The following is a 22,778-nucleotide window of genomic DNA, read 5'->3' as shown; positions in this document are numbered from 1 at the left end:
GCATATTATAAGACAATGAAAGTGTTTTTTGAGCTTGCATGCATGTCAACCTGTTGTTGGACACTCCCAAAACCAAAATATGAACCTTTCATTATCCATAATAGGGGCACTTTAACATTAAACTGTGAGTGCAATTGTCACAACTGTTTCCTGGAACATTAGAACTCTACTGCATGTCAAACCCTTTAATTCATGCCCACACTTTAAAAGAGTCCAGGAAACTATCTCTATTGTTCAAGGGAAATAAAGATTTAGATGTGGATCAGAAATAGATATTTTAACAAAGATATTTAATATTGGGGGGAAAGTAGCTGAAATCTTTTAAAATCTTTGACATCTCTGCATAATTTGTGTATGAATGCAGAAACTTTGGGAGGGTGTCAGATTCACTGATGATAAAACACAAATGTAGTTAATTAAAATCAGTCTGTTTGCACTTTGCTTCTCTCCGAAAATCTGAAAATGGAAGAAATGTATTTGTATGTGTCCTCTGAGGTACAATCCAATCACCAGTGATTATGCAGAACAATTGGCACATTCTTGCCTAAGCTTATTCCTTTGATAGCTGGAAATGAAGTCAGCAAAAGACAAAAATAGATATACAGATTTAGAGTTACACATCACACAATATAAATAATGTATATTACACAATATTGTTATGAAACATTGGTGATGAGCTCAGAGTCCCTGCTGCTCACTTTGTTTAGGCTCCATCCTCCTCTTTCAGCTGATTTCTCTCCACCTCCATCAGTCAGTTAGCTTGTGTCTCTCCTTCTCAGGTATCTGTCTTGCAATTCCGCAGGATGAGCAGCACATTTGTGACCCTCGCCGAGGTGCTGGAAGCCAGAGGTGGACCGCTGGAAGAGGATGAGGTGTGGTCGCTCCTGCTGGGCTCAGCTGAAGCCCTCTTAGACCTTTCCTACAAAGGTAATACGTTGACCTTGAAGTTAGTTGATTTTTCCTGATGGTGAAGAGTGCACTCCATGAAAAATTAAATGAATGTGGGTCTGTTTTTCTAGGTCACAATATCTGCAGCATTATAACTCCTGCATCACTGCTCTTGTCCGCGACTGGGACGCTGGCGTTCAAGAACTGTGCTATGACAGATGAGGTGTGTGCCTTCACAGCCCCAGAGATGCTGCAAGGCCGTGCCATCTCCACCAAGCTAGCTATGGAGAAGGTCAGTTTCATTCAGCGATGCATGCCAACACTTATGTATGTAGCACTCTTGTCAGAGATTGACGCACAGACAAAATTATATTATATAGCCTATACATTACACTTTCCAAATCAAATCAGGTTCTCTTCACAAAATGACTGGGTTTTACGAAGATATATGCTTGAGATGTAATTCAATGTTTCTGTAAATAACAATAATACTAATAATAATATATAATGATACAAACAAACACAATATTACTAATAGACTAAAATAAAATGAGCTAAGGTCTGACAGGCTCATGAATATTAATCACGGTGCTTGCTTTAGCTAGATCAAAGCCTGACATTGTTGTTCAGTAATTGTTCTAAAATTCTAAAATAAGTATTCCAAACAAACTCAGTCATTTTGGCACGAAAAAAAAGCAATAAAGAATATAATGTAAACGTAGCAAGGCTCTCACTTTCTCTCACGTTGCTTGCAAAAGAAACAAACAGCGACGGCTGGAACAGCTAGAACAACCCAGAGTTCACGTTCCGTCAGAAAACGCTGCGAATAAAGTCATAGCAATAGGAATAGTGCACTATAGAAACGGAGACTAAACTGTCTGCGGTCCAGTTAGTTGTATTCCTGCTTTATTTCTTTATTTATTTTCACACCCTTATAAACGAACTGAGGAATGATGATGACCTGCCAAACGCTCAGAGCGTTCTAGTGGCGCCCTGAAGCGGTCATATGACACGCAGTGAAAATAAACTTATTCTCACTTATTCTCACTATTCTCAATTTATTTAACAATCAACACCAAAAATTCGCAAAGAAGGTATATTTATTTTAGAAAATGTGCTTCAGTTGAATGCTCACAGAAATATAATTTATGTGTCATTTCTTCCAGATAATCGTGTATTCTCTTGGGATGACTCTGTATTGGTCAGTTGATTATCATCTCCCTCAAAACCAGGTCAGTTTCACAGAAATTCGAGTAAAAAAAAAAAAGTAAATCAAGTAAAAGATTGATGAACAAGTCATGCCAGTGAAGAATAAGGCAGCTACATATAAATGTGAAAATAAATGTGTTTTCTGCTCGGTTAGCCCATTCAGCTAAGTGACTCTCTGAATTGCCTTCTCCTGAGCATGTGTGAGGACATGGCCCATCGACGAGCCAACCTGAACTCTATCTTGGAGGTTGGTGAATCACACCACAAAGCATCTCTCCTGCCTCCTCCCAACAAAGTCATCAAACAGCTGGTAGAGGATGTCTTCCAAGACTCTGTGAGTTAAAAAGTATATCCTTTATACCTCAAACATTTCTCAATTGCTCAGTTTAGAAAAAAATAGCCAAGAATGAGATTTCATTTCCAGGTGGATCGAGCTGCTTTAACTGAAAATGTTGTACAGTTGAGTGGGAAAAGTCAGATGATCAGAGAAAGACTACATGGTAGGAATTCCTTTGAATCACAAAATTTCATCCTTTTATGTTCTTATAGTTGTGAAATTGTAAAGAAGTGTTGTCAAATAAGTTAAAGTATGAAAACCTGAATATAGGCTGAATATTATATTATTTTAAAAAAAATTTAATTGTTGTTTTTATATTTTAATTATTTTAATGTTTAAAAATGTTTATATTGCATGTAAAATGTGACTTGATGTTTTGATACATATGCAAATTAGTTGTTGTAATGGGTATTTGTAGAAGAGTTTTAGCCTGTCATGTTACAATCTGTGCACGTCAGATCCTTTGTATAACAAGTCTAAGTGGGTGTTGATGCCACATATTTGTCTTCAACGCTGTCCTTAACTAACCGTTTCAGTGGTAATCCCAATATATTCCTTGGATTATAATGTTTATCCTAAAAATTAAATTAGTAAAACCCTGCAGGTTTGACTAATATGTGCGTAAAACAGCACCACCGCACCAATAAAATAGTGTCCAGAATAGGATTAACGGTTGAATTTAAACCGAACATGGGATTACAAAAGGTTGTAATCAGGCTCAAAGCGCTGATGCTTAAACACAAACTGTAATGTAAAGCGTAGTGATCTTATATTTGGCTGTTTTCCAGAGGTTGCTTGTGCAACCATGTGCAGTATAAACTGCTGTGTATACCGTGGATGTACAGTATGCATTACATGTGGTTACTGATCAGGTCTCTGTTGAGCAGGTAAGCGTGGACCATATCCTGGTTATACAGAGGGGAACGGAGCTTCAGGAGAGACTCGCAGACTGTCTCTGGACTCAGAGCCAAAGCCAGGTAAGCTCAAAAGTTTGGAGCTGTAAGCTTTTTTATGTTTTTAAAGAAAGTCTCTTATGCTCACGAAGACTGCATTAATTTGATCAAAAATACATTAAAACAGTAAAATTGTGAAATATTATTGCAATTTAAAATAGCTGTTTTCTATTTTAATATATTTTAAAATGTAATTTATTTCTGTGATGGCAAAGCTGAATTGTCATGAGCCATTACTTCAGTCTTTAGTGTCACATTATTTTTCAGATGTCATTCTAATATGCTGATTTGGCGCTCAAGAAACATTTCTTCTTCTTTTTTCCCCCCAAAATTCTTTGATGAATAGTAAGTTAGAATAAACAGAACAACATTTATTTGAAAAATAAATCTTTTGTAACATTAGAAATGTCTTTACTGCCACTTGATCAATTTAATGCATCCTTGCTGAATAAAAATATTAATTTTGATGACCCCAAACTTTTAAACAGTAGTGAATATCACGTTTAGATGTTTAGTGAATCCATTGTTACTGTATAAAAAATTGCATGTTATTTCGTTAAATTTTCAAACTACTTTCTTGCTCTCTCTTTATTGCAGAGCATTTAGACATACAGTAATATTTCAATATTCAGTCTAGCTGTTTTTTCCCCCAGGAATTTCCCAACAACAGAAAACCTGGTCTCTCAGAAGTAGACCTAGTCAGACCACATCATATCAGGGCTCAAACAGGTTAGTAGTATTGTTTTGCACTTCTAAATATATTATCAGGCTGTTAGCTGTTAGTGCTGTTAATGTCAATTTCTAATGCTATCCCAGAATTCCACTGGGGCTTCACCACAGACGAAGCACAAGTTGTTGGCTGTCACAAAGTACATGCCTCAACGTTCCCAAAAAGGGTGAAGCCCGGCCTTCCAGTCCCTGTATCACTGTTAGTGAGTCTGCAATCAGCCTCTCCCAAAGGAAAGCTAAGGTAATGTGCTTAGCATCTGTGCTGTACAATGATATGTATGCTACATTCTATGTTGTTAATTGCGTGTTTCCATGTTTTAAGAGTCTTGGACCTGAATTTACCAGGATGATTGATGAACCTCAAATAGTTTTAGAGCTGCCGGGATCTATAGTGGTAAACTGTGTTTTAGTGTTTTTGGTTGCATACTGTATATAATGCATTTCAGTTTTAAGTGTTCAGCACTTATGTTCAGCTTTATTGCACTAAGGTTGTCTCTGTATATTTAGCTTCTTCTCCCTTTCTCTCTCGATCGATACAGTCAAAGAAAGGCAAGTCAGGCTTGTCTCAAAGGGAGGTTAACGTGATCATGCCAAATGAACAGCGTGTGGCAGTGAAATGTGACATCAAGTCCTGTGGGAGAGATGTCTTCGACATGGTTGTGGCACACGCTAACCTTGTGGAGCACTTTTACTTTGGCCTTGCTTTCATTGATGGTAATGCAGTCTTTATATATACCTTTGCGTGCTCTTGTGTGGTTTTAATGACTGTAAAAGGAACGAGTGTTTGTCATGTATACTTTGAACTGCCTTACATAAGTCATTGGGCATTAATTAAATTTTTTCTCATTTAGATGGTGAATTTTTCTTTTTGGACCCTGAGACAAAAATCTCAAAGGTTGCCCCAGATTGCTGGAAGAAAGTGGCTTCTGCGACATTTACGCTTTTTCTCCGTGTCAAATTTTTCCCTGATGACATCTCCTATATATTGTATGTGTTTTTCTACTGTCTTTGGGGCTGTTCACACAGAACATGTTTTTGCATTCCACTGCGCTGCTTTTTTCCATTGTTTTCATGCACTTGACGGGCTATTGTGCTTGCCATGATTTTGCATCATTTGCAGTGCCTCACACGTGACACGCCATTCTAAAGTTAAAAAAAGTTTAAGTTTTAAAAATCTGTGTCTCTAGGCCATTTTTTTCCATTCTGCTGCCCTGATTTCTGTGTAAATGGCACTTTATGGTTTGCATATGCATGATATTTAGATAGACCCAATGATATCAGATTTTCATGGCTTTTAGTGTATGTCTGTCAGGCTTGGGGTCATCTATGTACTAGTGTACTCCAAAAACAAACTTAGTGCATAAACATTACCTTTCAAAAGTTTGGAGTCAGTAATTAATACTTTTATTCAGAAAAGATGCTTTGAATTGATCAAAATTAATAATGGTACAAAAGGTTTATTTATTTAAAAAAAATAAATACTGTTGTTTTAAACTTTCTATTTATCGAAGAATCCTGAAAAAAATGTGTCACGGTGTCCACAACAGAATTAGGCAGCACAACCATTTTCAACATTTATAAAAATGAGAAATGTTTCTTAAGCACCAAACCAGCATATTGCCATCAATGGAATTATTACATTTTAAAATATATTAAAATAGAAAGTTATTTAAAATGAAATCCAGCCTTGGTGATAATACGAAACACAAGAGATTTCAAAAACATTCAATTAAAAAAAAAAAAAAACATACTGAACACAAACTTTTGAACACATTAAAGAAGTCTTTATCTTCTTGGAAAATTAACCATATAAAAAGATGCAATCCCGCACACTATCAATACTTGCTAAATATTGAAGTTTATTGTCACAAGCACAAGCAACGTTTCAGTCCACTGATCTTCATCAGGCAGATTGCATCTTTTTATATTTTTGATTCAACAATATTATTGGACTATTTTTCCTACGCACCTATTGTTTTTCAGGTGTGCTGAGTTTGTGTTGATTGGAAAATTAGCCAAAAAACTTGTCAAATGATTTAATGGGGTCTTTAATGCATTATACCTAATAGTTTGCAGTGCTAATAATGCTCACTGTTTGTTTTTGCTGAATTATTTTTAAAGGCATAGACTTACACGACACCAATACTATCTCCAGCTGAGGAGGGACGTTCTGGAGGACAGAGTGTACTGTACTGAGGAGACCGCATTGTTTCTTGCTGCGTTAGCACTGCAGGCTGAGTTTGGAGATTATTTGCCTGAAGTGAGTGAGATATTAATGAACATTTGAACTTTCAACAGATCTAACTAGACTGTATGTTGAGATATCACACTAACCTTTTCAGGTTTATGGGAAGAACTATTTCCAAATGGAGCAGTACATCTCTAAGAGAGTCATAGAGAAAGTGGCCTTGCCCTGTTTAAGAGAGGAGTTGCCAAGGTTACATGCCAATAATGCCCACATGCGTCCAGAGGAGGCTGAGATGGAGTTCTTAAAGGTTCTTTCTTTTGGCCTTCAGTTAGAGTCACTCATGCTAAAAATACTCTTGTAATGCTCATAAAACTGAACAAATCAATATAATAGTAGTTTTGTTCAAACATCTGGCTATTTGATCATAGTTTGTCAGTACCTCCTGTGTCTTTCTTGCCTTTATAGATTGCACAACAGCTGCCAGAGTATGGAGTGCTGTTCCACAGAGTTGCCCGTGAAAGGAAACCTATTATTGGAGAGCTGGTTTTGGGAATTTGTGCCAAAGGAATTATGGTTTATGAAGTCAAGAACCATTCTCGTGTGTTAAGCCGCAAATGTCACTGGACAGAGACAGACAGTCTCTCAACAAGTGTGAGTTATTATTTGTGTGGATTATATTGCTTATTTAGGTCTTTTTTGATACTCTGTGAAATCCAGTAACATGCTATTTGAAGTTCATGATGTTTTGGGATAAGGTTTTAATAATTCTCCATTAATCCTGTCATAGAGACGAAAATTTACCATTGAGTGCAGCCTGAGTGGGAAGAAGCACTCATTTGTGACAGAGAGCTCAAAGATCGCACAGTACCTCCTGAACCTCTGCTCAGCCCAGCACAAGTTTCACAGTGAGATGACCTCTCGTCAGCTGACCTACTGTTTAGCCTCAGGTGTGTAGAATTATTTCTATATACAGAGCCATTTGAAGTTCAATATACAGTGCTTTGCAGTCCTTTTAATAAAAATTTTTCATTAAAAAATTACATATTTATATTTTCCAACGAGTATGTTATGCTTCAGTGGACTCAAGAAAAAACTTTTTTACTTTATCATTTTCATTAGTTACATTCTTTTTATTATTTTATCATTTTCATCAGATACAAAGATTTGTTTGTTTGTCAACTTGTAGTTAGTAATTTCTGTTATATTTCAACCTAGATGATAACGTGGCAAAATATACATCAATATGCCACGCTCGACACAATCAGATAAATAGGCTGTCTTGCTCGGAGATTGTGCTCAACAATATTGGTTTGAATGGATTACCCAATGACTCCATGAGCAAGTCTTGCGATGACCTGTCAGCAAAGATCGGAGTTCGGATTCAGCAACAGAATGAAGTAAATGGCATTCCTGAACCAAGAACCCCACGTGAACTGAAAGACCAGAGCCTAAGCAGCAGGTGTGTCGATGGATCTGCTCTGCCCATCATTCAAATCACAATTCAAAACTAAATATCTCTCATATCGTGTTGATCTTTCTTGCCTGCAGCCCTCCAGAAACTTTCAGTCCTCCAGTCTATCGCATCATGTCCAATGTCTCTTTGCAAAAGCAGGACTCAGAGGTTCATTCCACCACCTCATCTATAAGAGGTAAACAGTGAAGCTCTCTCTGGTTTTAATGCTAAAGTTTGACATTGACTTTTAATGATTAGCTGATATTTCTATGATAAGATCTATGATCTTATGGGAGCTGATTATAAACAACATTTCAACATAAAACATAAAAGTTATTCTGAATATAACATGAGAAAGTGGATATGTAATTTGTATTATTTATTATATTTTATCTTTTTTAAATAATCTATTTTCATTTCTTTTTTTAGTGGACACACCCACAAGAACAACCCCAGAGAGAGAAATCATCAGTGTAACTTTAAAGAAGGATCCAAAACTTGGTTTCGGTGAGTGAAAATGAACATGCATCTTTTATATAACGTTAAGCATTTGAATGCTGATGTATCACTTTTGATGAAAAGGTTTTGTAATAGTCGGTGAGGACAACGCAGGGAAGTTAGATATGGGAATTTTCATAGCATCCATCGTTCCCGACGGGCCAGCTGATAGGGACGGCAGAATCAGACCCGGTAAAATCCTGAACATTTTCCCTCTTTTATGCCAAAAAAAAAAGAAATGAAAAAGACTTATTTTCTTTTGTTTGTGTTTAGGTGGTCGGCTGATCTCTCTGAATAAGATCAGTCTAGAGGGGGTGACGTTTAATATAGCTGCTGCCATACTGCAGAGCAGCCCAGATGAAGTGGAGCTCATAGTGTCCCAACCCAAACGTATGTCTTCATATTGCACCGATTATTTACATATGATCTGTCTTCATACTTTCACTTTTAAAAATGAACTGTGCACATTTTAATATTAAAATACATTCTACTATCCTAGCAGTAAGACATTACTGTTATCTGTATTTTTGCAATTATGGTACATTTGGTGGTAGGAATTACACATTTAAAATGTTTTCATTTTTTGTTCCTGAGTAGAGGATCTCCGGGACAGTAAGACCTCACTGGCTACAAGTAATTTAGGGATGATGCTGGAAAGAGGCTTCGGCTCTCAAAGCACCCTCAGTGCAGAGTACAGGCCTGTGATGGAGGAGCTGGAGGAGACCCTCTCCAACATCATGGCTCCCAAAATGGGCAAAAGGCTGCACATACCTGTGGTGCGGATTCTGGATTTTCAGGTGTGATTTACAGTGATGCAGTTTGTCCAGTTTGTTAGAAATCATCTGACATGAACAAAAACTAACCAAAATAATTTTTTTATTGTTCATCCTGTGCAGGATAGATATAATTCTTCCAGCTTCAGTTCAAAGCCAGGTGAAGTAATCTACATGAAGCTCAGAAAGATCAACAGCAGCTTGGGAATCAGTATTGCTGTGAGTTTTTACTCTGTGTGGTGTTCATGTAATTTCTCAAATCTTAAAACATTGAGTATTTTACTATTGAAATGATTTATAGGGGGGAATCAACACTAATGTACATCATGGAGGAATCTACATCAAAAGCGTGATCCCAGGAGGAGCGGCAGATCAAGATGGAAGAATACAGATAGGCAAAGATCCATCATTACCAATTATAAAACCTGATATTCAGATAAAAATAATCTTTTAGTCAGACTTTTCTTAGAATGATGTTTTAAAGACCTAATTTTTGTAAGATGATGATTGGTAAGATGAAAATAATCTCTTATGCTCACCAAGACTGCATTCATTTGGTCAAAAATACAGTAAAAACACTACAAATTGTAAAACAATATTACAATTTAAATGAATTGTTTTCTATTTGAATATAGTTTAAAATGGAATTATTCCTGTGATGGCAAAGCTGATTTTTCAGCAGTGATTACTCCAGTCTTCAATGTCACATGATATTTCAGAAATCATTCTAATATGTTAATTTGGTGCTCAAGATTTTTTTATCAATGCTGAAAACATTGTGCTGCTGAATATTTTTGTTAAAACTGTGATACTTTTTTCAAGATTCTTTGATGACGATCAAGTATTCAAGAATGGCATTTAATTGAAATGGAAATCTTTTGTAACATAATTTTGTAACATTACGTACGTTACTACTTTATAAATATAAAATTTATAAATAGTAAAATTATTGTCACTTTTGATCAATTTAATGCATCTTGCTGAATAAAATACTAATTTCTTTGAAAAACAAAGAACCTTACTGACCCTAAACTTTTAGAACGATAGTGGTTCCAGTGTGTTCTATGCATATTTGTCATCTCCTTGACGATGTACAAACATGACTCAGATGTGTCCCTAACATGCTAATGAACATGAATATGCAACACCCTGACTGGTTGTGACGCATGATTGGTGTTGACAGCTCAATGAATTCTTGTATGTGTGACAGGTGACAGGCTGCTAGAGGTGGACGGCTGTAACCTGTGTGCCGTCACACACAGGCAGGCGGTAGAGTGCCTGAAGAGGACGGGGGAGGTAATGACATGTGTTTGCATTACTTCTGAGTGGTACTATCACAACCGTTTATGTAACTGGATATGATTGAGCCCACAGTAGGACACTAACACCCATGTTTCGGATATTAGGTAACAGATATTAGGACAGTTACGATATATTTTTTCAGTGATGTTTTTATGCTACTTATATACTGTTATGGAATTTATTAATATTTTATATTAGCTCTTATTTTATATTTCCAGCTTTCATTTCAATTTTAGTCTTTTTTAATACATTTTCATTCGTTTTTTGTATTTCTGTTTAACTTTTATTTTAGTGTTAGTAATTTTAGCATATCAAATGATTTCTAATTTTTAGGTAACAGTAACAAAACAGCCAAATGAAGTGAAGTCTTATACAGCTGACAAGCATTTTGACAGTCAGTTCAGTCTTGAGTAACACAGCACTTACATTAAGTTTGTTTTTGCAAACAGTTAAAGAGCAGTTACTTTCATTTAATCTTAGCTGACATTTTGAGAAGTAACTGCTGTAAGATGTGAACTCTAGCACAAGGGCGAGCCAAAGGTCACATTATGTCTGAAGGGCCTGTGCTCCTCTCTTCAGCATGTCAGTTGCTTTAGGACAACAACATCATCAACCCTTGTGTCTTACGGGTTCTCAGACAGCACAAAAGAAAGATCTAAAGTGAAAGCATATGTGTTGGTCATTATTTTTGTCTGGGCTAATCAGATTTTCCAGGGTATGACGCTGAGCCCTGCGTCGTCATACTGACACACTATTACACTTAAGCTGACCAGCCACACAATCTTCAGCCACACGCACTGGTTAGGTAACAGGCCTTGTGTTAAGAAGACTGATGACGTCGGTATGTTCACTATAGGTGTACAGCCAGTATGATAAATTAAGAAGACATGTTGCTTTAATGACGGTGTTATTTTCAGGTGGTGAGCCTGGTTCTGGAACGAGAGCCTCCAGTGGTGCTGGACACTTACAGTGCCTCATCCACATTGGAGAGACCGAGATCTCCTTCACCCCTCAGTGCTCAAAGCACGCCCACCCCCCTGAGGAGAGATGTGACCATGGAAACGCCCTTGTCTGTCAGGGCCAAGGACTTCAGCTTTGTGTCAGATGGTGAGAGGGGGATCAGAGAGGGGAAGAAAACACTGCAAAACATTTCAACTGAATCTGACAGCGACACTGTGCTAGCTACCAGACCCATGTAACTCAAAGACCCAGCCAAATTTAGAGTTTGTCTGGAGGAACATTGTTTTTTATGTATATATTACATCATAATTACATTTTTTGCACTGGCATATGTTTTGCATCAAATTTGACAGTTAGAGTCTATCTATAGCACATCCAAAAATGAAAATTCATTATCATTTACTCAACCTCATGTCATTCTAAACCTGTAGGATTTTTGTTTTCATCTGTGGAACACAGAAAGTGAATTTTTGAAAAATATCCTGGATACAATTTATAATGAATATAATGGAAGTGAATGAGGTCCAGGAATGTCAAGTTTTTAAAAAAGTTGCAAAATCACCATAAAAATAGTCCGTTTGACTATATTACAAATCTTCTGATGTCATATGATCAGTGGTGTTATTTTTAACTAAAACTATTAAAAATAATTTTTGATAATGGAGATTAAATGTAAAAATACGTATTAGATATACCTAAAATGTAAAGAAATTAGAAATTTTGCCTTTTAATTTTGGTAAGTGAAATAAATAATTGCATTCATAATAATTCAACAAAAAAGTTGAAGTATTATGAATGCTAATACTAAAACTAAAATAAAAATAAAGCTAAATAAAATTATTTAAAAAATACAAAAATACTAAAACTTACAAAAGTACACAACAAAATTGCTAAAACCTCAACTAAAATTCAATAGAAAACTGAAAATACAAAAATAAAAGCCAATTTTAAATGATAAATGAATATTATAAAAAATATATAAATAAGTAAGCTGAATATGTTAACCGGATCAATTCATTTGGTAAACAAATCATTTAGACTGGCTTTGTGAACTGGATGGATTTATTAAAAATATTAAATTCAGAATAGTCATCTTGGAGTACTTATTCACTTTTATTATATTAAAGAGTGGCCAGGGTATACTGTAATTACCACAGAAGAAATTATTTTTTAGATTTTTTTTTTGTTGCAAATTTGGATGAACTGTCCTTTAACTGTTAAATATAACTTATTTTAATGTGTGAGTCTGGACTTATTATAAACTACAAATTGGGAGAGTTCTGCTCTTTCTTTGTGGCAGATAACATCCTGGAGGTGACGCTACAGAAGAGTCTCAGTAGCCTGGGGTTCAGTTTCATTATATCTGAACTGGGTCCGGATGAGGGCAGCATGGTGCATATTAAGAGCCTTTCTTCTGGTCAGCCTGCAGGGGATTGTGGGCTTCTGAAGGAGGGAGACATAATCCTGGCTGTCAATGGAGAACCTAATATTTTTGTTAAAACTGTGATACTTTTTTCAAGATTCTTTGATGACGATCAAGTATTCAAGAATGGCATTTAATTGAAATGGAAATCTTTTGTAACATAATTTTGTAACATTACGTACGTTACTACTTTATAAATATAAAATTTATAAATAGTAAAATTATTGTCACTTTTGATCAATTTAATGCATCTTGCTGAATAAAATACTAATTTCTTTGAAAAACAAAGAACCTTACTGACCCTAAACTTTTAGAACGATAGTGGTTCCAGTGTGTTCTATGCATATTTGTCATCTCCTTGACGATGTACAAACATGACTCAGATGTGTCCCTAACATGCTAATGAACATGAATATGCAACACCCTGACTGGTTGTGACGCATGATTGGTGTTGACAGCTCAATGAATTCTTGTATGTGTGACAGGTGACAGGCTGCTAGAGGTGGACGGCTGTAACCTGTGTGCCGTCACACACAGGCAGGCGGTAGAGTGCCTGAAGAGGACGGGGGAGGTAATGACATGTGTTTGCATTACTTCTGAGTGGTACTATCACAACCGTTTATGTAACTGGATATGATTGAGCCCACAGTAGGACACTAACACCCATGTTTCGGATATTAGGTAACAGATATTAGGACAGTTACGATATATTTTTTCAGTGATGTTTTTATGCTACTTATATACTGTTATGGAATTTATTAATATTTTATATTAGCTCTTATTTTATATTTCCAGCTTTCATTTCAATTTTAGTCTTTTTTAATACATTTTCATTCGTTTTTTGTATTTCTGTTTAACTTTTATTTTAGTGTTAGTAATTTTAGCATATCAAATGATTTCTAATTTTTAGGTAACAGTAACAAAACAGCCAAATGAAGTGAAGTCTTATACAGCTGACAAGCATTTTGACAGTCAGTTCAGTCTTGAGTAACACAGCACTTACATTAAGTTTGTTTTTGCAAACAGTTAAAGAGCAGTTACTTTCATTTAATCTTAGCTGACATTTTGAGAAGTAACTGCTGTAAGATGTGAACTCTAGCACAAGGGCGAGCCAAAGGTCACATTATGTCTGAAGGGCCTGTGCTCCTCTCTTCAGCATGTCAGTTGCTTTAGGACAACAACATCATCAACCCTTGTGTCTTACGGGTTCTCAGACAGCACAAAAGAAAGATCTAAAGTGAAAGCATATGTGTTGGTCATTATTTTTGTCTGGGCTAATCAGATTTTCCAGGGTATGACGCTGAGCCCTGCGTCGTCATACTGACACACTATTACACTTAAGCTGACCAGCCACACAATCTTCAGCCACACGCACTGGTTAGGTAACAGGCCTTGTGTTAAGAAGACTGATGACGTCGGTATGTTCACTATAGGTGTACAGCCAGTATGATAAATTAAGAAGACATGTTGCTTTAATGACGGTGTTATTTTCAGGTGGTGAGCCTGGTTCTGGAACGAGAGCCTCCAGTGGTGCTGGACACTTACAGTGCCTCATCCACATTGGAGAGACCGAGATCTCCTTCACCCCTCAGTGCTCAAAGCACGCCCACCCCCCTGAGGAGAGATGTGACCATGGAAACGCCCTTGTCTGTCAGGGCCAAGGACTTCAGCTTTGTGTCAGATGGTGAGAGGGGGATCAGAGAGGGGAAGAAAACACTGCAAAACATTTCAACTGAATCTGACAGCGACACTGTGCTAGCTACCAGACCCATGTAACTCAAAGACCCAGCCAAATTTAGAGTTTGTCTGGAGGAACATTGTTTTTTATGTATATATTACATCATAATTACATTTTTTGCACTGGCATATGTTTTGCATCAAATTTGACAGTTAGAGTCTATCTATAGCACATCCAAAAATGAAAATTCATTATCATTTACTCAACCTCATGTCATTCTAAACCTGTAGGATTTTTGTTTTCATCTGTGGAACACAGAAAGTGAATTTTTGAAAAATATCCTGGATACAATTTATAATGAATATAATGGAAGTGAATGAGGTCCAGGAATGTCAAGTTTTTAAAAAAGTTGCAAAATCACCATAAAAATAGTCCGTTTGACTATATTACAAATCTTCTGATGTCATATGATCAGTGGTGTTATTTTTAACTAAAACTATTAAAAATAATTTTTGATAATGGAGATTAAATGTAAAAATACGTATTAGATATACCTAAAATGTAAAGAAATTAGAAATTTTGCCTTTTAATTTTGGTAAGTGAAATAAATAATTGCATTCATAATAATTCAACAAAAAAGTTGAAGTATTATGAATGCTAATACTAAAACTAAAATAAAAATAAAGCTAAATAAAATTATTTAAAAAATACAAAAATACTAAAACTTACAAAAGTACACAACAAAATTGCTAAAACCTCAACTAAAATTCAATAGAAAACTGAAAATACAAAAATAAAAGCCAATTTTAAATGATAAATGAATATTATAAAAAATATATAAATAAGTAAGCTGAATATGTTAACCGGATCAATTCATTTGGTAAACAAATCATTTAGACTGGCTTTGTGAACTGGATGGATTTATTAAAAATATTAAATTCAGAATAGTCATCTTGGAGTACTTATTCACTTTTATTATATTAAAGAGTGGCCAGGGTATACTGTAATTACCACAGAAGAAATTATTTTTTAGATTTTTTTTTTGTTGCAAATTTGGATGAACTGTCCTTTAACTGTTAAATATAACTTATTTTAATGTGTGAGTCTGGACTTATTATAAACTACAAATTGGGAGAGTTCTGCTCTTTCTTTGTGGCAGATAACATCCTGGAGGTGACGCTACAGAAGAGTCTCAGTAGCCTGGGGTTCAGTTTCATTATATCTGAACTGGGTCCGGATGAGGGCAGCATGGTGCATATTAAGAGCCTTTCTTCTGGTCAGCCTGCAGGGGATTGTGGGCTTCTGAAGGAGGGAGACATAATCCTGGCTGTCAATGGAGAACCTGTCAGAGGCCTTTCCTATGAGGTAAAGGATATATTATTTATATTTAGCATTCCAAGATCGGATGCATCAAAGCAGAGTGAGAGACAAATAACTTAATGAAGTACTGAGATTCAGTATTTGTATATTTGTATGCAGATATTTTTTTGATCATTAACACTTCTGTTAATGTAATATATTTACAGACTTGTTAATTTATTTGTATTTTGTATATTTTTACAAGTCATATTTTACATATTACTGTTTTTACTTCATTTTTGGTCAAATAAAAGCATTAGAGACTTTCAAAAACATTGAAAATGCAGACTTTTTAACAGTAGTGTATGTCTTTCTATTACCACAGGAAGTTCTGCATCTCCTCCAAAAATCTCCGTCTGAGATTAGGCTGTCAATCTGCAGAACTTCACAGGATGAACATACAGATATTGAGACCTCTCTGGTAACATCCTTTCTCTACATGGTTGCAAAAAACTCTAAAATTGACATGTTATTTTTCAAACTCAAATCCTTTTTTGACAGGGTCATGACACACTTCCAACCCGTGCATTGAGATCCAGGTCTCTAGACCTGCAGACAAGGACTGTTGCCCCAGACTTTAGTGAACTCCTCAAGAAGCGGGCGATAGAGGTGGGTCTAAAGAAAGAAGTTTCCCCAGAGAAAACCCAGAAGATCCCATTGACCCAACAGAAACCAGATACTGAGCTGGTGGATACTACTATATCAGCCCCTCCACCCCTACCTCCACGTCCATCCTCAGGTGAAGCTGGAGAACCTAAACCTCATGCCATAATGGGGGAGGGGCATGAGAGCAAAGCCCCACCCCCAACACCATGCACTGTTAAAGTGACAACAGCCAACCCAGCACCAACTCCAGCAGCCCCTGAAACAGCAATTGCAACCCATCAACAAGAGTCAAAAAAGGATACCATCTCAACCAACCATGTCTCAGCTTGTACCAGGTAAAGGCTTGTTCATTTCTATGTGATATCATCTATAAAATGATCAATATGTTCCGAACATTATATCTAAATGCGGCATTTAATGATTAATCAAATTTTATTTTTGGTTTTGAGAATAAAGTGCTTGAGATATAATAGCATTCAAAAGTTTGGGAAAAAAGTCTCTTTTGCTCACCAAGGCTGCATATTTTTGATTAAAAAAAAACAGTAATATTGCAAAATATTATTAGAATTTAAATTCACTTTTTAAATTCATATTTTTAATGTGTTAAAATGTAATTTATTCCTGTCATAGCAAATCTGAATTTTCAGCAGCCATTACTCCAGTCATCAGTGTGAAATAATCCTTTCGAAATCATTCTAATATGCTAATTTGATACTCAAGAAACATTTCTTATAATTATCAATTGTGCTGCCTTATATTTAATAAAACTTAAGGTCTTTCTTCACTGCTTAATACAAGAATATGGTCTTGAAAAACTAAAATATGTCACAAATATTAATATCTTGTTATCACAGTCACACAACTGAAGGTGTGGAAGAGAGCATGACAAGTTTCACAGCTAATGGACTGACCGTCATAGCCGATGAGGAATACTTGAGCATCACCACCACAGCACCCTCCCCTCCAAGCTGCAGCACTGCTGTCTCCAATGAACCGCCACCACCACCGGCCCTTTCTCCATCACTGTTAAGCACACCTCCATCCTACCAGCAAGCAACTCAAACGTCATCACCAGTGAAACCTCCTGCCCAGTTTACCATCCCCTCAGCCAGAAACAACAACGGCTGGCATGATGATGAAGAAGAGGAGGATGATGAAGATCCCCAAAGGGTAAAGTCTGATTGCATTTACCTACAGATGTACAAGCCATTCAATTAGCATACATTTCAGTGCTGGTTTAAGCTCCAAAACTTTGGAATTCACTACCTGCTTAATTTATTGAAATTCTTTCCTAAAACATATTTTTGTTTTATTTATTTTTGTTATTTATGTTTTTCTTTTTTTCTGTGTAAGTGCCATTGACAAGCTTGCTTTATAAAATAAAGCACTAAAGTTTATTAAATTATTATTATTATTATTATTTAATGCTGGTGGACTAGCATAGCCTTGTTGTTCAGCATCTCTTTTCTTCTTCCTTTAGGACATGTTGAAGGAGTTTGAACTGACTGTCTCACTGACCAAATCATGGTGTGGCAGTTTTGGTTTTACAATAACCAGGAGTAAACTGGACAACTGCTTTTATGTCCAGGAGGTCCTGGAGAATCCAGCCAAAGCAGATGGCAGACTTAGGGCAGGAGACAGGCTTGTCATGGTACTGCTTTTCCCACCATTAGAAACACAGTCACAGTTATGCAGTTATGACCGTCCCTTTCTGAAGTTTTCATAAGATTTGATTGTCAGTTATTTGAATTGGCATTATCTCCTTTTCAGGTAAACGGTCACAATGTGACCAACGTGACAGATGACGTGGCTATTAGCATCCTCAGGTCTTCCTCTAAAAGACTGCACATGGTGCTGGGCAGAGCTGTGCAAAATCTACTCCCCCCACCGCCTCCTGACACCCTCCAGGACATTGTCATCCCCAAGACTCCATCCGGACAACTGGGTGAGGAGATGCTTTATAGCATATATATATAACAAAAAGATTTCATATTCAGTTCAAAATGATGATACTTTTGCATCTGTCTATGCAGGTATCAAGCTAACAGGGGGTATTGGCAGCAAGTGGCAGGGAATTTATGTCCAGGAGGTGGTGCCAAGCTCCCCTGCTAGTGAAGAGGGCAGCATCCAGCCCAATGACAAGATTGTTTATATATGTGGGAAGTGCACCCTGGGAATGACGCTGGAGGATGCTGTGAAAGTGTGTGAGAGTGCCCCGCGCAAAGTCCGATTCAAAGCCATGAGGTTAGACTGGAGAATAATTCGTTTAAACATTAATTAGTATCAGTTTTTGCCTTTGTAACTTTTGATTAAATGTTTGCTCTTTGTTTCAGAGATGACCAACCAGTGATACCAGTAGATAAATGGAATGGTACGTTTGAGCCGAATCTACTTGAATTACAGCAATAATTGGTTTATTCATAATCTATACAGAATAAGAGGTTGATGTTTATTTGTTCACTTCGAGTGTGTGTTTGTTGCTATTATTGAGTCTTTTGATTATATGGCGTTACATATAGACTTTAACCTTCCCATGGGCCAGGTAACTGCTCCGGCTGTCAGTGGGAAGTGTTTTTTCTTGCTCTGGGTGTGTGAAGGCTCTGGCTGGGCTGCAGAGGGCAGTCGTGATCGACATGTTTCAGTCTAGTCTGAAGTGACAGAGATGAGGCAGAGAGCTGCTCCAGTGGTTTTCCAGAGCAGCCTAGGCTTTCATAGCATGCTTCACTGGACATTGTGTCATTTTAAGCGGAGTGTCAGCTCTTATTAGACAGCATTACCCACTGTGTCAGTCCTGAATAATATTTGATTATTTTGGTTTCAGTCACTAATTTTAATCAAAAAAGCATTAAAAGGAGTTCATACACAAATATTTTCTCAAAAACAATTGATGCTGTTTGCCTGTGCAAAACTTGTTGCCTTGATGCTAGGTTGTTGATGGTGGTTGTGGCGAACTAGTTATGTTATTAAATGATCCTGAGCATAAAAAATAATATATAGATAGATAGGGTTTAAAAATTGTGTAATATTTTCTTACAAATGTAAAATGAAGGAAATTTTGATTTATGGAGTACCATATTTAAAAATAATAATAATTATTATTAAAATGTTCACATATGTCAGTAAGAGTTTATTGAAAAGAAAAATCTTATGTTGGTCTATAAAGTTTATATAGATCTTTTTAATACAAATGTAGATTTCTGGAGTAACATATTAAAACCACAAACATCTTCTTTTTATCCTTTACCATTTTTCCTCTTCAGGTTTGTTTGAATGGAAGGAGAAAAAAGTCTTCCCCCGCCTCGAAGAGCCTGTGTCCCCTGACATGGAGGCGGCTCCTACCGATGGTAAAACCTTTGGTTTCCTGTGTTTCTGTTGTCTGGGAGTTGTGGCATTAGATCTGTGCTGACAGACATGGCATGTCCTGCTCAGAGGGCAGCGGGTGCAGGATTAATTATTAGCAAGGGACATGGTCTCCTCTGGCCGATCAAAGTGCGCTTTCGTTGTGTCTAACGAATAAAGGCCAGCTGATCTAGTGGGCATCCAGGTTGCTAGGAGATCGCTAGCCAGGAGGTCCAAAAGAGCTTGAAAAGGTGAGCATAGTTTACCTACAGTAGCACGGAGCAGGTCATCAACACATCTTCCACCAAATGGCAGCAGAGGAGGGAGACATTCGTGAGTTTGGGAATTGTTTTAAATTGCTGTGATCTTGGTTTCTCATTTAGCAGGAAGAATAGGATGTGATGTGATGCTTGGATTGATTTTGTCTTCATTTTTTATTAACTTTGTAACTTTGAAATTGGTTGAATGAGTTTGATGAACCATTCAGAGTAAATGGTCCTGCTTAGTTACAGAACTGCATCTAAAATTTCTTTAGTTTTGGTTGTAAAATTTTTTGTTGTTGACAAATTCTTTCTCTCTTTTCTGTTACAGCTAAACCTGTCGCTGACAGTGCCATACAATTCAGGAAAAGGCTGTCTGTCACATCAGAGCAGGAGGTAATTGTCCCTCTGCCTTGTTTTAGGCTGATGATGTTCATTTGAGTTAACATGGTAGCAGAGGATGGTTGAAGGATGGCAGCTAGTTATAAAGTTCCGCCAAAGTTTGATGAAACCAGGCCATACGAGTGTTGGAAAAATGAAGTTAATATCTGGACGCGGGTTACCGAACTCGACAAAAAGAAACAAGCCCTCGCTGTTTCCTTAGGGCTTGAGGGGCGAGCTCGTGAAACGGCGATGGAAATACCTGTGGAGGATTTAGACAGTGATAATGGTATGGCAAGGCTGATGGCTAAGCTGGACGATGTGTTCCTAAAAGAGGAAAAGGATCGCGCATATGAAGCCTATTCTTATTTTGATGCCATAACGAAGAATAGTTTGGTTTCCATGGTGGACTACATAATTGATTACAAACAGCGATACAATCGGATGAAAAAGTATAATATGATGCTTCCTGATGCTGTGCTGGCTTTTAAGCTATTGGACACGGCCTGCCTCGACAAAAAAAATAGACAGCTAGCACTAACAGCTTGCACCGAGTTGAAGTTTCATCCATGAAGTCGGCTCTAAAACGTATTTTCGGAGGAAAAACGACAGGCTCGTCAAACAGAATACAAGTGAACCAGGACGTGGCGTTTTTCACAGAACAAAGATCGCAAGGAAGAGGAAAATGGAACACAACGTTGCAAAGTGGACAACTAAAGCAGCCATTACCAGGGACTAATCCACTGGATAAGTACGGTAGTATGGAAGTCCTAACAGTGACAGAAAATATGTCTCCAGATGAGAAATGCAAAGTCCTTCTGAAGCTCCATAAACAGTTTGGTCACGCGTCGGCAGACAGGTTACAGAGGCTCATTCACAGTTCAGGAAATAAGGACAAAGAATGCCTTACTATTCTACAACAAATAGTAAATGACTGTGAAATATGCCAGAAGTACAAAAGGACAAAGCCAAAGCCTGCTGTGGGGTTGCCCATGGCTTCAGAATATAACGAAACAGTGGCAGTGGATCTACACGAGTTAGAACCAGGTGTATGGTATCTTCACATCATCGACCACTTCACAAGCGCCGGAAACATTGTGAAAACAAAGAAGCCATCTGAAATTGTCAACTCCTTTATTCACACTTGGATTAGTGTCCATGGCACCATGGAGGGGAATTCAACAACCAAGAAATCAGAGACATGGCTGAAAACTTTAACATTGAGATAAGAACAACGGCTGGATACAGTCCCTGGAGCAACAGACTACTCGAGAGACATAATCAAACACTCACCGAGATCATCCTGAAGGTCAAACGAGAAAATGGATGTGACTGGCACACTGCCCTTGACTGGGTCCTCATGGCTAAGAACAGTATGTTGAATGTTCATGGCTGCAGTCCATACCAATTGGTGTTTGGACAGAATCTTAATCTTCCTTCTGTGTTAGTTGATAAACTACCTGCTCTAGAAGGTACAACTGTGAGTGCTAAAGTGGGAGAACACATTTCTGCTTTACATGCTTCTAGGAAAGCATTCACAGAAGCAGAGTCTTCTGAGCTGATAAGAAGGGCACTACGTAGGCAGCTTAGGCCCACAGATGACATGTATGTGACAGGAGACAAGGTATATTACAAAAGAGCAGACTGTCCTGAATGGAAGGGACCAGGGGTAGTTATTGGTCAAGATGGAGCTGTTGTAAGACATGAGGGGACTCTTGTTAGAGTACATCAATCCAGGCTCTGTAAGACAAACACACAGGATCAGGAATCTCAAGTTAAGCAAAATGAACAAGACAACAGCCAGGTACCAAGTGAAAAAGATAGCTTAAACAATGCAGTAGATAGCTCAGATAGTGAAGAAAACACAGACAGCGAACAAGAAAACATCAGCGACAAGGAGGTTAATACAGGAGAAGTGGTTTATCCTAGAATGACACAACCTGAAACAGATCACAAAGTGTGTGGTAATCCTGTCTCTTCTGCTGGTGTAAAGTTAAAAACAGGACAGACAGTAACATTTATGAAACAGGACGGTGGTGGTCTACAGAGAGCCAAGGTTTTAGGCAGAGCAGGCAAAGCATCTGGAAAATATAAATACTGGTTCAATCTGCAACATATTGAACTTGATGGCAGTGATGGGCAAAAGGAGTCAGTGGATATGTCATGTGTTGATAATCTTCACATTGAATCAACTGATAGGAAGACTGATGTACTCATAACAAAAGACATTTAATTTGATGCAGCTAAACAGGATGAAATAGTGAATTGGTACAATAACAATGTTTTTGAGGAAGTTGATGATGCTGGTCAAAAGTGTGTTTCTACCAGATGGGTCTGTAGTCTCAAAGAAACTCCGAATGGTATTGTGCCCAAAGCGCGACTTGTAGCCAGAGGTTTCCCCAACCTGTGCTTCTGACTCTCTTAGGCTATTATTAGCTGTAA

The 22,778-nt window shown here is 37.2% G+C and overlaps 1 protein-coding gene across 1 annotated transcript in view; it reads left to right on the top strand.

The window, feature by feature from the left end:
* The window catches only part of LOC107707196 (tyrosine-protein phosphatase non-receptor type 13-like), a 36,587-nt gene that overhangs the window by 2,997 nt on the left and 10,812 nt on the right, over positions 1-22,778 (top strand). The window contains 35 exon segments of the mRNA XM_016511133.1: positions 803-927; positions 1,020-1,180; positions 2,055-2,120; positions 2,252-2,431; positions 2,522-2,597; positions 3,322-3,411; positions 4,041-4,116; positions 4,204-4,357; positions 4,439-4,510; positions 4,656-4,830; positions 4,968-5,103; positions 6,238-6,376; positions 6,459-6,611; positions 6,770-6,955; positions 7,092-7,251; positions 7,520-7,763; positions 7,853-7,953; positions 8,187-8,264; positions 8,340-8,447; positions 8,529-8,645; positions 8,853-9,052; positions 9,152-9,247; positions 9,330-9,423; positions 10,239-10,324; positions 11,248-11,437; positions 15,551-15,756; positions 16,076-16,171; positions 16,252-16,691; positions 17,211-17,526; positions 17,837-18,007; positions 18,127-18,301; positions 18,390-18,600; positions 18,690-18,727; positions 19,617-19,700; positions 20,287-20,351. Of these exon segments, the coding sequence (XP_016366619.1) occupies positions 803-927; positions 1,020-1,180; positions 2,055-2,120; positions 2,252-2,431; positions 2,522-2,597; positions 3,322-3,411; positions 4,041-4,116; positions 4,204-4,357; positions 4,439-4,510; positions 4,656-4,830; positions 4,968-5,103; positions 6,238-6,376; positions 6,459-6,611; positions 6,770-6,955; positions 7,092-7,251; positions 7,520-7,763; positions 7,853-7,953; positions 8,187-8,264; positions 8,340-8,447; positions 8,529-8,645; positions 8,853-9,052; positions 9,152-9,247; positions 9,330-9,423; positions 10,239-10,324; positions 11,248-11,437; positions 15,551-15,756; positions 16,076-16,171; positions 16,252-16,691; positions 17,211-17,526; positions 17,837-18,007; positions 18,127-18,301; positions 18,390-18,600; positions 18,690-18,727; positions 19,617-19,700; positions 20,287-20,351 (5,065 nt within the window).

The sequence above is a fragment of the Sinocyclocheilus rhinocerous genome, unplaced genomic scaffold (assembly GCF_001515625.1).
Source record: "Sinocyclocheilus rhinocerous isolate Xijiao unplaced genomic scaffold, SAMN03320098_v1.1 scaffold1243, whole genome shotgun sequence".
NCBI classification, from domain to species: Eukaryota; Metazoa; Chordata; class Actinopteri; order Cypriniformes; family Cyprinidae; genus Sinocyclocheilus; species Sinocyclocheilus rhinocerous.
The sequence above is the reverse complement of the archived record's forward strand: the minus strand, read 5'-3'. Positions and strand labels throughout refer to the sequence as shown.